General features: G+C 39.9%; 2 protein-coding genes across 2 annotated transcripts in view; one reads left to right on the top strand and one right to left on the bottom strand.

Moving 5' to 3' along the window:
* The window catches only part of sphkap (SPHK1 interactor, AKAP domain containing), a 207,383-nt gene extending 206,138 nt beyond the window's left edge, over positions 1-1,245 (top strand). Inside the window, 1 exon segment of the mRNA XM_034168147.1 lies at positions 650-1,245. Coding sequence (XP_034024038.1) covers positions 650-802 — 153 coding nt within the window. The 3' untranslated portion in view covers positions 803-1,245.
* Positions 342-18,299, bottom strand: part of daw1 (dynein assembly factor with WDR repeat domains 1) — a 75,631-nt gene continuing 57,673 nt past the window's right edge. The window contains exons 10-14 of the mRNA XM_034168148.1: positions 16,904-17,018; positions 15,105-15,181; positions 10,389-10,551; positions 4,264-4,317; positions 342-822 (exon numbers count right to left, since the gene is read on the bottom strand). Coding sequence (XP_034024039.1) covers positions 4,283-4,317; positions 10,389-10,551; positions 15,105-15,181; positions 16,904-17,018 — 390 coding nt within the window. The 3' untranslated portion in view covers positions 342-822; positions 4,264-4,282. The remainder of the gene's footprint in view (positions 823-4,263; positions 4,318-10,388; positions 10,552-15,104; positions 15,182-16,903; positions 17,019-18,299) is intronic.

Below are 18,299 nucleotides of genomic sequence, written 5' to 3'. Positions count from 1 at the left end.
ATCAAGGCCACACAGGACCATTTATTATAGTATCACTGAATCACAATTTAATTTAATTTGCATGAATTACTAGTGGAGCAGGTAGCTCAGTGGGATAAGGTGTTGAGGTTCCTGTGTATGTCCTTAGACAAGACACTTCATCTGAGCTGTTTCAGTCCTTGCAGCTCTAAATGGGTACCAGCTTTGGCTGGAGAAGTAACATGGCACCAACAGGCCTCAGGCCCAATATAGGACTGATTTCTGTTATGAACACGTAAGGTGCAGGTGTTGTGTTCTCTGAGTGTACTTTGTCTTACCTTGTTGTGCGAGATTATTTCAGAAAATATTCATCCACACATTGGATTTTTGTGTCCAGCTTTCTTTTTATTAACTGAATTTTACTGACGGTGTAAAAATTGTGTGTCCTTGGGAAACATGACACAAATGTCCGTATTTCTATGAAGTCTGTTGGAACTTAAAAATTAAACTGCTTGATGAAAGAAAAGCAGATAACTCATCAGTTATGACACAGGAAGTGAAGATGTCAGTATTTAGATTACTATTACTGACCATATATATATATATATATATATATATATATATATGTCCAGTAATAATCCTCATAAACTTGCCAAAGTGAATGTTTATTTTTGGATTTTTGTTTCCTCAGTTCCAAAAGGTGGTCCACCTGATGTCTCAGAAGTCGTGGCAGATTGCAGACTTGTTCAGCGCTGTCATTCAGTTCTGTAAGATCCATGAGAAAGAACAAGAGGAGGGCAGGTGTCTCTCCAGCCTCTTTGACTGGCTCCTGGACATGCTTTAGAGTGAACTACCTGCCTCATTCTGCAACGAGAAACACACACTTCAGTTATTTACTGTTTGTTCAGTCCTGTCTCATTATTACAACAGTTTCTCAGTGCAAGCTGAACATACGAAGCGTCTAGCACACTTATTTAAACTCCTCACTGGTGTCACTCTGTGTCCACTGAAGTTGTGATTTTTGTCTGTGTGCAGCCATGAATGGATCCGTGTCCCTTTAATAAAAGCATGTTTTGTGTTCAGATCCTTGTGAGACACACATGCAGAGCAAATCGTAGGTATATGGGTTGGACATCCCAAATGGGAATGAACTAGCCTTCAAGAGATTATACTCAGCAGGTTTTAACTGCTATAGATTATATATAAGTACATACATATATATATTTCCAGATTCTGACTTATTTATTGAAAATGTACACATAAAACAAGGTACCAAGAGAAGACAGGGAAACCAGGTTTAATGCATCATACAAACTAAAAAAAACTAAAAGCTTTTTATCAACCCTACTTTGTAAAAGAGGCTGTTGAAATAGAAGTCCTGAAAACACTTTCTCAAAAAGTCCAGAGATTTGTTGCGTTCCAAGATCTGTTGTGACCTTGAATTTTAGTTTATATATATATATATATATATATGTGTGTGTGTGTGTGTGTGTGTGTATATATATATATATATATATATATATATATATATATATATATATACACACACACACACACTACTGTTGGCTTTTCTGATAATGACTACGGTTTGTAACGTTGAATGTGTTTGTGACTTTGTTTCTTTACTCTGTGGTACTCTGATAGTATCTCAGCATTTGAGGGAAAAGCACATAAATCCGCTGTAAACTCTGTCACTGTAGAATTGAATGTATTTAACTTTTGCCATCAATAAATTGCTGTGATGTGAAATACATGTAATATGGATCAGTCACAACACTGAACATAAAGTCGGGGTAATTGTTTAATTGTTTAGTCACGTATTTATTAATGTCAGCGTGGAACCGAGTTCAGTCTCCCCAAAGACAAACTATATAAAGTAGATGAGCTTTGACAAAAGACGCTTCGGGGATCTTCATTATAGTTAGCTAAGAATGGAGTAAGAGACCATCATCGTTGTACTACTCATGCCTTCAGACAATACTGCAGGACACAAATAAACAAGGCAGGGTGTACAACCTCTGCTGGCTGATAATAAATATGTTTAGTTTTAGCTATTCAAGAATTTATTTAAAATGATGCTCAACTGCTCAATCACACAGGAAATTAAGTTTCTGCAGAATGTAACTTTTATTTAAAATGAACAACGTATGATCATTCTGTTGCAGTGTTTTCCTGAGAATTTTGTTCATACCTGGTGATATTCACCAAAAAACCTCAAATTGTCTATAGCATAGAAAAAACATGAGGCATGCAGAAACATAAACACTAAAGTTAAGTCATGTGCTCATTATTTATGTAATCCTACCATAGACCTGCAAAGCTCGATTACTGGTTAAAAAAGAAAAGAAAAAAAGAAGAAATGTATTTATATTAAATGTATGTCTGTCTTTTTTTTCAAATTAATGGATATCTGGTGATATTTTTGGTCATTTCATCAGTGTTATTTTTAATTATTAAGAAATCATTCTGGCCTGGCAAGAGGTCTTGTTGGCCTGGCAGCCTTCCAGGCCTGTACTATTAGAGGGGGAGCAGTGGACATGCATACCTTTATGTAGAGATTATGAACTAAAGCAAAAACACAATACAAATAACAATGTATACAACAATACAAAACAGTTCTGAAGTACAAAATATTAATCATGACAAAATGAGTTAAGATTTGACCCTTGTTCCACAAAGAGAGTCATGGCTCATTTTACAATTAGTCTGGCTCAAGCCCGGAATAACTGTAAAGCAGGTAGCTCAGCCAGATGAGGAGTTGGGCCAACAATACGTAGGGTGAAGGTGTGATTTCTGGTCATATTACCTGTGTGTATCCTTGGACAAGACACTTCATCTGCATTGTTGGTCCACACAGCTGTAAAGAGACTACAGCCGTGGCTGGGGAAATAGCCTGCTTCAGACTGGCGTCCCATAAGGGGAGTAACACTAAAGAATTCAAAGATAAGCACAGGCACCAATGGAGGTCAGGCTCTGTACAGGGCTACTTCTTCTAGGCTTAAGCCAAAGACGTTTTGTGCAGTGGTTGCTGATGCTACTTCAAACACTGAGGCCTGGTGGACCAGTTATAAGGATCAATGTAAGTAGTAGAGAAGCTTGAATCTTCGACTGGACTGGGTTGCTTGACGCAAGGACATTTCGCTTCAAAGCGCAGAAGCTTCCTCAGCTAAAATTCTTGCTCTGGTAGACTGACTTCTGTCTTGACTCTTGTAGAGAAGAATAAACAGCATCCACGAAATCTGGAGTTTTAAACCTAACCAGACACCTCCTACTGAGAGGCAGACTGCTATAGGCTAGTGACTAAACAATAGCTCTAATTAGAACCTATTGTGCCCTAGTTAGCACCCTCCTAATGACAGGGCAGCTGTCCCTCCTAATGATGGGACGGACGCCTCTCCTGATGGCTCCCTTGACGACTCTCCTGATGACGTGAATGACTCATTATCATGAACAAAAGACTGAAACTGCTTTGACCTGAGTACCCCATTGTAAACAGGGGACAAAGCGTGTCTCAGACCCCCTCCCCGGTTAAGGCTGGGTTTCAACTGTTTCACATAGAATGCCTCCTTGACCCCTCTCTCAAACCATTTCTTCTCTCTGGCTAAGATTTTAACTTCCTTGTCCTCAAACATGTGGTTAGTGTCTTTAAGGTGGAAATGAACTGCAGACTGAGGTCCACTGGCGCCCTCTCTGCGGCGCTGGTATAGCCTTTTGTGTAAAATAAAATACAGATTTATGTCTACAGCCGCAGCCCCTAAAATGGTGTCAAAGTTTTAAAAGACAAACTTGACACCAAATTATGTTTTCATTTTATAAAAATATTTTTTTTTTATAATCCTTCACATCAACGGTCCTGACCTACATACAGTATATCAGATATATGTGTACTGTACATGGTGCGCTAACTACTCACACAAGGCTATGTGACAATTTTCTATCTTGATAATAGCAACCCAAAAGCTGCGCAAATAGTTTGTCTGACATGTACTAGATTGCTTACTGGTTTGACAAAAATCTTTTACCAGAATGAAAATGTAAAATAATCAATGCTCTTTTTGTAAAGTTCCAGGCAAATCTGAAGACAGCAGGTCAATGAAAATTATTTTTGATGAAGAGATGTTAGTTTGAAGATAGAGCTACAGTCAGTTTAACAGGAAGATGATGGCTGCAGTGTTAGCCTGCGTTGTAAAACAGCTTATACAGAGCTTTCAGATGTTAATCTCCATTTGGAAATGGTTTTACAGGATTAGCAAAATCTATTATTTGACTCCCTCCCAGTCGGAGCAGTTGATTCCTTAAATGTACCTGTAGCCCAGGGGAAGAGTCAGTACCAGATCCGGCATGTGTTGTCCTTGCTGCCTGCAGAAAGTCACAGATGTAAACAGATAGATTAAAAAAAAGGTCAAACTTACAAATTGTTTCTTACCTCTGCCAAAGAGCTTACGGTTTCCACTCACATTTCTATCCACTGGTTAGGGTGCAAGCAGGATTACTCAAAAAGAATTGACTTTTGCTAAATACGTATATCATGTAATTTGTGCTTACCCTGGAATGGCAGTAATTAAATTTTGGGATATATATAAGTAGAAAGGAGTTGGGGCCAGAAAATAGAAAACATTTTAAATTCAATAAAAAGCTGATCCCCCTGCTGACCAAAAGACAAAGGAGGGATTGTAAACTCAGGTGCATAGGTCTCAGGAAATGCATATTAGATCTTTATGATGTCATAAGGCTCCATCATAAATACCAGGAAAGCGAAAAATGGAAAGATCTGGAATCAAATAGAGCTCAAAATTTAATCAAGATTTCCTCAATCCAAAGTCATGTGGTCACAAAATTTGTCCTTTTGTGTTACAACCCCAATTTCATATATAAATGAAAATAAATAAATAATTCCAATAAAGTTGGAACGTTGTGTAAAATATAAATAAAAACAGAATACAATAATTTGCAAATCCTCTTCAACCTATATTCAATTGAATACACGACAAAGACAAGATATTTAATGTTCAAACTGATAAACTTTATTGTTTTTGTGCAAATATTTGCTCATTTTGAAATGAATGCCTGCAACACGTTTCAAAAAAGTTGGGACAGTGGTATGTTTACCACTGTGTTACATTACCTTTCCTTCTAACAACACTCAATAAGTGTTTGGGAACTGAGGACATTGGGTATAAAAGGAGCATCCCCAAAAGCCATTCACAAGCAAAGATTGGGCCAGGATCACCACTTTGTGAACAACTGCATGAAAAAATAGTCCAACAGCTTAAGAACAATGTTTCTCAATGTTCAATTGCAAGGAATTTAGGGATTCCATCATCTACAGTCATAATATAATCAGAAAATTCAGCGAATCTGGAGAATTTTCTACATGTAAGCGGCAAGGCCAAAAGCCAACACTGAATGCCCGTGACCTTCGATACCTCAGGTGGCACTGCATTAAAAGCCATGTGTGTAAAGGATATTACCGCATGGGCTCAGGAACACTTCAGAAAACCATTGTCAGTTAACACAGTTCGTCACTACACCTACAAGTGCAAGTTAAAGAGGATTAGCAAATCATTGTATTAGGTTTTTATTTACATTTTACACAATGTCCCAACTTCATTGGAATTGGGCTTGTATAATGCGCAAAGTCAAACAACCAGACAGGTACCCAGATGCTCTCCACTTTCCCCAGGTGGTTGGCAGAAGTAAAAACTGCAAGACATAGAATACTGAATTGACTTTTGAAGACATTTCGGTATGTGTAATCTATCTTGGTCCATTTTTGCATTGAGAATAAAAGAGGAATAAAGGGGAAAGTTAAACTGTATTATTTTAGTTATTGCAACTATAACTATATCAGATTCCATTTTAATAAAGCTTGAAAAATGTGATGTATCTAACAGCAATATTTATTAGACTCTAAGGGAAAGTCACAAAAGAGGGCTGATCCCATGTTTTTATAAACTCTGTTTAAACATTGCAAGATGTGGCATATTGAAACTTCGCGGAGGTTTTCTCTATTGAAATCACACTCAGCCACATTTCCACTACATCCTATAAAAGTTGGGTGGATGCAGTCAGAACTTACGCAATGTTGTGGAATCGCAATAGAAACTGATAAAAACGTGGTCAAAACTTGGACATCCATCCACCCTCCATCCATTTTCTAAACCTGACTTTTCCAGTCAAGGGTCACGGAGGGTGGCTGGAGCCTCTCCCAGCAGTCACTGAGCAAGAGGCGCGAAAACATTGTGAGGATGTCGTCAATTCAGGATGCAGTAACAACTCACTAAGGATGCAGTAACAACAATATTGGCATAACTAATACATAGTCCTTGCGCCATTACCACAGAATGTCAATGCCACATTGTAGAAGACATAACGCTGTTATTACATTCTTTCAGAACTTTCCATGTCTGTGGCATGTTTGCAGCAGGATCTCACAGCCTCTATGTCACGTTCAGAGGAATTATTATAAATACTGGATCCAGTTCCTCCCTTCAATACTTCTGTTGCAGCTGATAACAATCTGCACAAGTATTTTCTACAACCATAAAGGCCCCTTTACACATAATACGATTGCAGCCACATAGGACACAAAGGAGGAATTGCATGCCACTCATGAAAAATCAGAGCCGCCTCAAACGACTCGTACAGCTGTCGCCACAACCATTCGCACACACAAGCTGCTGAAAGACAGCGAATGCCCTGTGAGTGCCCATTCGACACCTCTCTCAGCAGGTGTCAGCCAATTTCCGGGTGCCACACAGAAACATCTAACACCGCTCACCCGGCACTTAGAAAAGGCGGGGCTATTCACGCTCCTGGTATGATAGTAGACAGCAGGCAACCACATTTGCACTGTCTGTGAAAAGTTAAGTGCCACACGAGTGTGGCATAACCTAGCAACACACAAGGGCGTAACTGTGCTGAACCCCCCCACCCACCTAAACACAAATGGCATGTGGAGTGTGTCGTCTTCGCTGCTGGACCAGCTGATCGCTGTGTACTGCAACTCAGCTGGTGAACGCACAATGCACGTGTGGGTGGGCGTTCACACCCTCATCACATGTGGACGGGCCAGCGTCTGAGCGCGCGGTACGGTGAGAAGCCGGCCCGGCTGGCTGATATCACTTCCACCATGTAAATTGTAATTTACATGACAGACAGAAATAGTGGAAATTAAATAAAACAAATATCTTGTGCTACATTACAAACACAGACATCAAGCAGGTGCAGGACAAAAAATAATAATACATTAAAATCATAGAACAAAGGAACAGAGAGTGAGCCTTTTTTCTGTGGCCTGACGAGGTCCACTGACATATACTCAACAAAAATATAAACGCAACACTTTTGGTTTTGCTCCCATTTTGTATGAGATGAACTCAAAGATCTAAAACTTTTTCCACATACACAATATCACCATTTCCCTCAAATATTGTTCACAAACCAGTCGAAATCTGTGATAGTGAGCACTTCTCCTTTGCTGAGATAATCCATCCCACCTCACAGGTGTGCCATACCAAGATGCTGATTAGACACCATGATTAGTGCACAGGTGTGCCTTAGACTGCCCACAATAAAAGGCCACTCTGAAAGGTGCAGTTTTGTTTTATTGGGGGGGGATACCAGTCAGTATCTGGTGGGACCACCATTTGCCTCATGCAGTGCAACACATCTCCTTCGCATCATCCGTGAAGAGAACACCTCTCCAACGTGCCAAACGCCAGCGAATGTGAGCATTTGCCCACTCAAGTCGGTTACGATGACAAACTGGAGTCAGGTCGAGACCCCGATGAGGACGACGAGCATGCAGATGAGTTTCCCTGAGATGGTTTCTGACAGTTTGTGCAGAAATTCTTTGGTTATGCAAACCGATTGTTTCAGCAGCTGTCCGAGTGGCTGGTCTCAGATGATCTTGGAGGTGAACATGCTGGATGTGGAGGTCCTGGGCTGGTGTGGTTACACGTGGTCTGCGGTTGTGAGGCTGGTTGGATGTACTGCCAAATTCTCTGAAACGACTTTGGAGACGGCTTATGGTAGAGACATGAACATTCAATACACGAGCAACAGCTTTGGTTGACATTCCTGCTGTCAGCATGCCAATTGCACGCTCCCTCAAATCTTGCGACATCTGTGGCATTGTGCTGTGTGATAAAACTGCACCTTTCAGAGTGGCCTTTTATTGTGGGCAGTCTAAGGCACACCTGTGCACTAATCATGGTGTCTAATCAGCATCTTGGTATGGCACACCTGTGAGGTGGGATGGATTATGTCAGCAAAGGAGAAGTGCTCACTATCACAGATTTAGACTGGTTTGTGAACAATATTTGAGAGAAATGGTGATATTGTGTATGTGGAAAAAGTTTTAGATCTTTGAGTTCATCTCATACAAAATGGGAGCAAAACCAAAAGTGTTGCGTTTATATTTTTGTTGAGTGTAGGTAGGCATGTCCCTGCAACATGCAGCTGTTCAGATATCTGTGCTCACAAGTCACAGCTGGGGAACACCTGTAATGGCCTGTAGTATATGACATTGCATGACTGTACAGTGACGCACGGATGTCAGCTTGCTGTCCTCACGTGGAATAAATAAAATTGTGTCAGCACACCACAATGCTGGTGAATATGGTGCTGTGCAGAAAATAAGCTCACGGGATGCCCCGCGAGGCATGTGTATCTGCGGGATTTCCCCACACTCTAATAATTAAAACACATCACATTTGCAGTGCAACACTGTGCGCTGGACATGACATGCCGGCTGATGTGTTCACGATGCGAGAGCCCGTCTCTTCATGAGATGGGAGCCCAGGCGATGTCTTTGTGAGAGGAGCACATCAGGTAATTCATGTAAAACATAAAAGGGAGAACAGTAAATCAAGTCATTTCATTACTTCCTGGTGTACGTCTAGGTGGAGGCTAACTCTGTTCTTTATAAGAGGAATTAAGTATTATGAATTGTGGTGTTTAATTTTTTTCTCTGCTGCTGTGTTCGCGACTTTCCACGTGCTCACACTGTGTTCATGCGCACGAACACAAGTATCGTGCACGCCTGTCTGACCGTGCATCCCTCCCGACAGCAGGTGTAATATTTTGTGGTTCTCCATTTCGTTTTTGGCTCGCCGATTTTCTTCTGGTTTCTGCGTCTTTCATGTTATGTGTGAAGGGGCCCTAACTGCAAACATTTAAATGTTTTCTCTTTTCTATTTAAATATTTTCTGCACCTTGTCCCAAAGCAACTTGTGATGCCAAAAGCATGCACAAGCTATTAAGAGCTCGAGGAGGTGAGCTGTCCATCGTGCTGATGGTTCAGTGTCCAATCAGCACCATAGACAGCTCACAAAAAGGAGCACATAGTTAGAGACTGCACTTTTTCAATTTCAATTCAATTTAATTTTCAATTTATTTTCATTTATATAGCGCCAAATCACAACAGAGTTGCCTCAAAGCACTTCACACAGGTAAGGTCTAACCTTACCAACCCCCAGAGCAACAGTGGTAAGGAAAAACTTCCTCTGAGGAAGAAACCTCAAGCAGACCAGACTCAAAGGGGTGACCCTCTGCTTGGGCTATGCTACAAACATAAATTACAGAACAATTCACAGAACAATTCACGGACAAATATACAAGAAATGCTATTGGCGCACAGGACAGGAGGATCGCCAACACAAATACAACTCCCATTTCTGGATGGGGCTGCACCTTAAACAGAGAAAAAAACAGAATCAGGCATCAGAAAGACAAAAAATACTGTACAATTTGCCAGCATTAAACAACAAGAAAAACAGAGAAATACTAAGGTGATCGCCGGCCACTAGCCCTAAACTTCACTAAAAGACCCAGAATTTAGGTAAAGTTGAGGCCGCAGCCCGCTCCAAAACTGTACCAGTATGCTAGCCATATGAAAGGGAAAATAAGTGCGTTTTAAGTCTGGACTTGAAAATCTCCACAGAATGTGACTGTTTTAATGATGCAGGGAGATCATTCCACAGAACAGGGGCACGATAAGAGATTGATTCTTGTGGACACAAGAAAACTTGCAGAATGAGTAACAAAGCACAGCACATGGCACAGTATTCATAAGGACTGGACAGATGCAGTGAGAACATGGCAAATGTGTAGTGTGGTCTGACTAAGAACACATTGGATGTGGTGTATGTGTGATAATGCATGTGATAAGAAATTAGTGTGAACATGTTACACATAGTGAGAACCTGGCAGGAAAGAAGTAAGGATTTAAAAGATATTTGAAAACTACACATTTTGACCATGTCCACGCTGCATTCATCAAAAATTTCAAGACACTTGATGGTTTTCTTCTGAATATGATGGGGGCCTATTGAGTGACAGCTCACAAGAAGCACTTAATTCACTGATAGAGGCAAAATACTAACAATGAGTGGTCTTTGGCTGTGTGTGTGAGAGACACTGTATACCTGTAATGATGGTGTTGCCCTCATAGTTGAAGACACATGAGAAGATCTCGTCCCTATGCCCCTCCAAGACCTGAAGGCAAACTCCAGACTGAACATCCCAGAGACGAGCCGTCCTATCCGCGCTGGCAGTCAGTAACCTGCTGCCCTGGGGACTGAAACAGATCTACCAAGAGGGCCAATGTGAGGAGAGTGTGGGTGCTATACTATGAGCCACAGTGAGCACTGAATAAGAAATTATGCCCACAGTGAAAGCAAGATAAATGGAGGGCACAATGAGTGTGTCAAAACACTTTCACTAAGTCAGTGCTATAAGTGCAGATTTATTTTTTCCTGTGGAGTTTTATTTAAAAATAAAAATAAAAAAGGCTGAAGTTGATTGGGTTAGAGATTGGGCTTATCGTTCCCTGAATGGCTTTATATATTGCCACACTGACGTAAAAGAAGTGATGATTAAATGAGGCTGGCTCTGGATGGCCATAAAAGCAAAATGTGTTTTTATTAAAAGTCTAAACTCAGCATCAAGGAGGGACCTCAAAGTAAATGGAAGAAGCTGAGAAAGATAGAGGATCATTTCTTGGCTGAGAAGGACAGAAATGAAAACAGTGAGGGAGAATAAAATGGACTGAGAAAAGGAGGAACACCAGGAAAAAAAATGTGGGCACAATAACTAAGACTAAAGATGTGTCCCAATTACATTTTACATAATAGTGTAAAGGGTTCTAATGTAGTATCTTCCTGCAGAAAATGAAGTGAAACGTTGCTGGTTTTTTGTCAAAAAATAAATAAATAAATAAAAAGAAGAAAAAAATTAATTATAAATGGTGGTCAGAGTGGACATAACACCTCAAACCAAAACAGACTGGCAGGAACTTTACAGCGATAATATGACTGGCATGAGGATTCCACATGAAGCATTTTGCATTTTTACTTGTCCTATAAGAATAAAGGATGCGTGATGCAACAGTGAGTAAAACAGAGGCGAAGCCAAGTCAAGTAAGTGCCATTGATGTGTTGTGTATCAGGATGAAATATTACAGAAAGTTTGTAACCCCAAATCAGATGAGACAGTATGGGAAATGGAAATTTAAAAAAAAAAACTGCAGTGATTCTTACATTTACTTTGACTTCTGTTTTGTTGCAGACTGTATGAACCCAAGATATTTCATGTTTTGTGTTGCCAGCTTCATTTGTTAATATGCAGTGCATCTGAAAGGTACTCACAGTGCTTCATTTTTCCCACAATTTGTTATGTTACAGCCTTAATCCAAAATGGAGAAATTAATTTTTTTTTTTTCCCTGCAAAATTCTACTCACAAAACTCCTTAATGACACTTTGGAATAAGGCTGTAAAATAAAATAAAAAATGTGGGGAAAAAGAACAGCACTGTGAATACTTTATGAATGCACTGCTCATCCATTCCTGCATTCCAGGTATGAGAGGGTGTTGCACAATAGTTATGAAGAGAACATGACAGACTGCATCAAGGATCAGAGCTGAGGCCTTTCTTGTCTTGATGGGCAGGCTGAAGGAAGAGATCAGACAGGAGTCTCTGTGGATTATGATATTTGAGGTTGACATTGTGATCTCAAGTGATAACAGGAAGCAGGTTGAGGTGAGTCTGAAGAGGTGGTGTTATGCATTAGACAGAAGGGGAATGAAAGTCGGTCAGCACAAAATGGATACATACATGAATGAAATGACAGAGTGTGGCGGAATAGTGCTGTTGTGAGGAGTAGAGGCAGTGAATGTGGATGAGTTTAAAATATTGTGGTAGAGAGGTGAAGAAAAGAAGACAAAATGTACATGCGGGTGAAGTGGGTGAAAAATACTGGCAGCAGTGATTAATGGTAGAACATTACTTTCAAGTGTGAAAGGAAACATGTAGAAGGCAGTGAGACCAGTTGTGTTGTTACGCTTGAAGGCAGTGACACTGGCAAAAACACAGGAGGCAGAGTTGGAGGTGGCAGAGCAGGAATGATGAGGATGGAGAGGATTAGGAATGAGCATGTTGTAGATAATGTGCAGGTGACATCACGGATCATGTGATATGTGTTTACACAGCCATATTTGATGGCAACTCTCACATGGCATGGACGGCAAATGATTGAACTTTATGCTTACCAGTTGTGCATTTTCACATTATTTACGACTGTCTGGACAAATTCTATCAACATGGTGTTTCATTGCTGTGCATATGATTGCACAAGCTGTCAGAAGAAGGGCTCCAGGGTACACCTTTATCGTTTTCCCGCTGACAACAAGCGGTGTGAAAAGTGGGTGGCTGCCGTGACAACACAGGTTTGGCACCCGACCCAGTATTCCCGACTATGCAGCAAACACTTCATATCGGGTGAGTAGTTAGAATTTCAGCCTTGGTCTATGACCACATTCTACACCCATCCAGCCATGAAGACACTGTAGGCATCCAAACTTTTATATGCCTTCAGCGCTTCTCCTGTGTAGGATGATGGAGTGTTAATGAAGTAAATAAAAATGTCTGGAGATCGCACATCTGGTTTCCGCTCAAAATCGTTAAACTGGCAAACGTCTCAAGGGAAATATTGTAGGGATCAGCACTGATTGTATTTTCTCTAAATATCTCTTCTGATGTTCAGGATCAAGCGCTTTTGATATATCAGACAAAGTAACTTGGCCATCCACCGACAATCCAGCATCGGCCATATTGTGGTGTATACAGAGCTGGCCGTCCATTAAGGCTACATAAATATAACCACGTGTTGCATGTGACATCGGTGCACATTGTCATTTGGGACAGCGGAAGTATACATTGGTTTGAAGACAAAATGAGAGACATGAAACTGAGATGGTTTGGACATGTGCACAGGAGGGACACAGGCTATACTGGTAAAAGGATGCTGAGCATGAGGCATGAGGCAAGAGAAGCTGGAGGACAAATAGGTTTATGGATTGATGAAGGACATGCAGGTGACTGGTGTGACAGAGGAAGATGCAGAGCACAGGGTGAGATGGAGACAGATGACCAACTGAGGCAACTCTTGATGGGAACAGCTGAGAGATAGAGGAAGAAATAGTAAACATTCAATAGCGAGGTGACAGTCTAGTGGTTAAGCATTGGGCTTGAGACCAGAGGATCCTTGGTTCAAATCCCCGCCTGACTGGAAAATCACTAAGGGCCCTTGGGCAAGGTCCTTAATCCCCTAGTTGCTCCCGGTGTGAAGTGGGTGCCTTGCATGGCAGCAGCCTGACATCGGGGTGAATGTGAGGCATTGATGTGTAAAGCACTTTGAGCATCTGATGCAGATGGAAAAGCGCTATATAAATGCAGTCCATTTACCATTTATTGACAAAAAGCCCAAATATCAGCATGTTATAAATTTCACGATGACAAAAAAGGTTAGAAAAGTGGCCTTGTGTCCAAAGAGCCCAGAGGAACAGAAAAATGTGGGTGGGGAAGGTGAAAGAACAGCAATTATCCCACTGTCATTACCAACTATGTTATGGTATAGGTGCACCATGATGGCTAGAGCAAATTGATTAATTATGTATTAAAATATTTTGTCTGGTGGCAAAATTGTGCAATCCATCAGTCTCCCATAGATTTGGGACTCTGGGGGGCACATGATGTCACATTTCCACTTGCCACATAGAGATTGGCATTCTGCAGAACGACTATCCTGGTTTCAAGACATATATGCACACTGAGGAAAGTTGGATTTGAGCGGGATCTGCGAGGCCTGAAAACAAATGTGGCTAAGAATCAATGACTCAGTGGTGCCTTCTTGTCAAAAGAATATGCTGAGCACTCTTAGGTCCAAATTAAAAAATAATTGAAAGCACACAGCCACGCTGTCTTTTTCTTCAGTCTGACCTGGAATAGGCTATGTCAGGTCCTCTCATCGCTCATGCAGAATTCACACCCTGTGCCAGAGCTCTGGTCAATCACAGGCCCAGCTTGAAACATCAGTGAGGATACCAACGCATGAGTATCTTTACAGTAAATAACAAGTAGAGGACAAAATGGAACACAAACATGCAGGCAGTGGGAAAGCTGTCTGCCTGATGTTCACTCAAAATTTTGAGCACAAAAAATCATTCTGATGGACACGCCGCACATCAGCTGACAAGTAACTCATTTTGCAGATGGGAAAAGGACTTTTGCAGGACAAAAACGAAGACAAACGGAAATCCAAAATTCGTATCAGCTTCTCATGTTTCCTCGATCCGTCATAGTGTGCCAAGGGCTTAACCCTCGAACAAGGTCCTTAACTCATTGAGTACCAGCCATTTTCAACGTTCAGAACATCCAAGTGACAGGATTTCTTCAGCATTTGAGTGTTTTTTCAAGACCCATAGAAAATTGAGTTCTGTGTCCATGTCAACAACAAACATACCACAAGAAAAGAAATTGGCTCGGCGCGGGGCGATACTATCGGAAAAGACGCATTTTAGAGTCAATGGCATCGAGTGAGTTAACAATGGAATTGCTTGCAGTGTGAAGTTTAGCACCTTGCAAGATAGCAACCTCTGTGCGAGCGTGTGAGAGAGATTGGATGAATGTGAAGTATGCAAGCTTTTTATCATCTGATGGATGGATAAAACTGATAGAGAAATGCAGACCATTTATCATTTTACAAAAATAAATTGTGAAGTTCAGTCAAGTAAAACAACTTAGGTCACACTTCAAGAGTTTTGGGGTCTCTACTGTGATATAAACTACACATTTTGTGTCTCACCTTTGAAATCTCTCCCTCATGGCCCTCTAGTGTCACAAGGCATTGGTGTGTGGCGGCACTGTACACTCGTGCGGTTCCTGATGGAGACAGCGACAGACACCTGTAGTGTTAGGAATTTGATTTTGTGTTCTGTTTTGTTAAAATGCTGATTACTACAATTTTCACCAAGCTGGAGAAGGAATAACAAGCACATAGTCTGCACTAACCCATTTTAACCTTTTGACCCCCAAATCAATAGGTTTACTGGTGTCACAGTGGCTATCACACATACCAAGTTTGGTGAGAATCGGGCTAGTACAAATAAGTAATCTCATTCACAACTGAAATGTAACATGACTGACTGACTGTGACTCAGCACACAGTCGTGGTGTCTAGCTCACTGGTGGTACCTTGGTAAAAATGATGGAAAATCTAAATAATCAGGATGCTAAAGACCTGAAATCTTTTGTTTTTTTAAAGATGTCACATTAATGCTAGTTTAATGCAGCTGAACCCCCCCCCCCACACACACACACACCCTTAAGGACAGAGCTCCCCATCACTGGTCACTTTATTTTCTACTGGACACTTTAGTATATTACGGACATTTCATTCTATTGCACTACAATACCTGCTAACTTGAATCCACTGGCTAATTTGCACTAAACCATTTACTGCTGAATGTTGCACAAAACTGTGAATGTTGCACACTGATGAACTATTATGTACATAGGCCATTACACAAGTATATTTTATATTTCCCCTCTTATAATGTATATTTCGATTTTAGTATGAGTACATTGCTCTGTTATATTCTATTGTTCTTACCAACATCCTTATTTTATGTTATTTCTTTTTTCCACTTATATTTAGATATTTATACTTAGAGTAATTTATATATATATATTTGGGCATCCAGTGTGGGCAGCAAAGTAAGAATTTCATTGTACAGGGAAATGTGTTTCTTTACTGTGCATATGACAATTAAAGCTTTGAATCTTGAATCTAGTTTTTAGTGAACTAGTGCAGTGCCCATAGGAAGGTTGTATTCCTATAGAAAATTGGGAGCTAAAAAATTAATAATTAAAAATTAATAATTAATAAAAGACCATCACCAGATCAATACCCCACATAAAAATGCCAAATACCACCACCAGACCAACTGAATTCTAAATAAATGCAATACTTTCAAATGCCAGCAATTGCAATATAAACAATAAAAATCATAACTAATGAATATACCTGTACAGTATTTAGCACAGTGCTTTAATTTTCTCTCAAAATATTGTATTTTACAAACTATATCTTGTCAACTGGTTTATCTATTAAAGAGTAAAAACTGAAGGAAATCAATTGTAAGGCCTGAAAGAAGTTTCTGTAGGAAGTATTTTAGTCATAAGATCAAGTGGGAGGGGGAAGTGGTGCCTTTTTAAATACTTGACTTATTATATGTATATATTTTTTTAAGTTAGCGGTTTTACATGACGAAATAAATGGAACATGGAAACAAATTTGGAAGGCAATCCATATACAAACAGAGGTTTTGCAGGACAAAGATGCCACAGAGGGTGCCATCTTGAAAATACTGATGTTACAATGTTAAAATAAAGGTCCAATATCAAAACAAATGTTTTAAAATTTAATCCCCAAAATTTTCATAATAAAGGATACACGTCATCGTGCCATGCGCAAGCCATATCTAAAAGCTGAGGTCGATCTGACAAACAGAGATATGTGAGCCACATACTCACACAGAGATGTTTCTTGCATTTTATAGATAGATATACTTTGCAGTATTTTTTATTTATTTTTATTCTCACCATCAGCAGAAGCTGAAGCAATGAGCTGGCCAGTTAAATCAAAACACACATCCAGCACTTCTTCTTTGTGACCATCGAGAGTGGCCACACACTTCCCGCTGCTGGCGTCCCACAGCTACAAACACACACAAGACAAAGATCACATTCAAGTGAACAAACACAATGTGCCCACATGTGGTTCTCAGCCTTCATAAGTGGTTTCATTTTAACCAGGTTCCCCAAAAGGAAGCAGTGATGTGGATAAGTTAATCTTCTGTATATGACTCATCTGGGCATAATTAAGCAATTAGGATTTAATTTATCCTCCTTGAAATTATGTCAACCTTGGAGACAGGAGAGTTGCAGAGTGTGAAATGAGAGAGGAAATGAATATAAATAAGGAGCAATTCACCTCAAACACTTATGTCTTCATTTCAAAATGGTTAATGATTTAAATTGTTGAAACCATTGCAGCATAGTGTGGGTACATTATATGCAGTAATATTCCCATAATTACATGAACCCTTAGAGTCCTGGTAATCATTCATATGAATTATAAAATATGCGATTTGCAATATCAGATCACCTCGAGCTGCACTTAGTTACATGGACTGGATACTGATAATGGAATGAGACTGGACTGATAACCAGTCAGTCAAACCACTTGAGGACACAGGCTAGTTTGCATTCATAATCAGAATTATTTTTAGTCTGGATGTTATCTGACATTTAAATATGTATTTCATGCAAGACTGCCAGGAAGCCATAACCCATGTTGTCACCAGGCAGCAAATGTAGGGTCATTCCGTGTCAACTCAACCAATGGCCCATGCCTTTGCATCTCAGATTTTGTTCATATTCATACCAAATGGACCCTGACGTGACCTGATAGCAGATGTCAAATAATTCTGTTCTGGCACAAATATTTTTCAAGATATGACAATTTTTTTTGTAAACAGAGGTTAGGACAAATTTTGAAAATTTGTGGCTTCTCATTTTAAGCCAATTTACAAACATCTGTATCTCATTCATTTTTTTAGGCTGAACCTTAAAATTTCCTCTGTGATTTAATAACATCTATCAGTTTAAAACAGTAGCAGCGAATAATACAAAATACTTTTTGTGCACATATGGTAAGCCATTGAATATGGGCAAACTATACTAAATTGTGAGAAACGTCACATATTCGCAGCATTATAAAATGCATTTTCTTCTTCATCTCAGATCCATGATTTTTTATCCATGAATAGTTGTCTAAGGTGGCTTTTTAACTCCCTATTTTCTCTCTTTTAGAAAGTTATACCCTGAGAGATATAGCCTCTTAAAGTTGAAAAAAATGTGAAAATTAGCATAACTTCACAGGGATGTAACCCAATGTTTGAATACTGTAAAATCTTTCAAACCATCATTTTCTGTA

The sequence above is a fragment of the Thalassophryne amazonica genome, chromosome 4 (genome assembly GCF_902500255.1).
Source record: "Thalassophryne amazonica chromosome 4, fThaAma1.1, whole genome shotgun sequence".
Classification (NCBI taxonomy): Eukaryota; Metazoa; Chordata; class Actinopteri; order Batrachoidiformes; family Batrachoididae; genus Thalassophryne; species Thalassophryne amazonica.
Note: the sequence above shows the minus strand (reverse complement) of the source record. Positions and strands in the feature narration are given on the sequence as shown.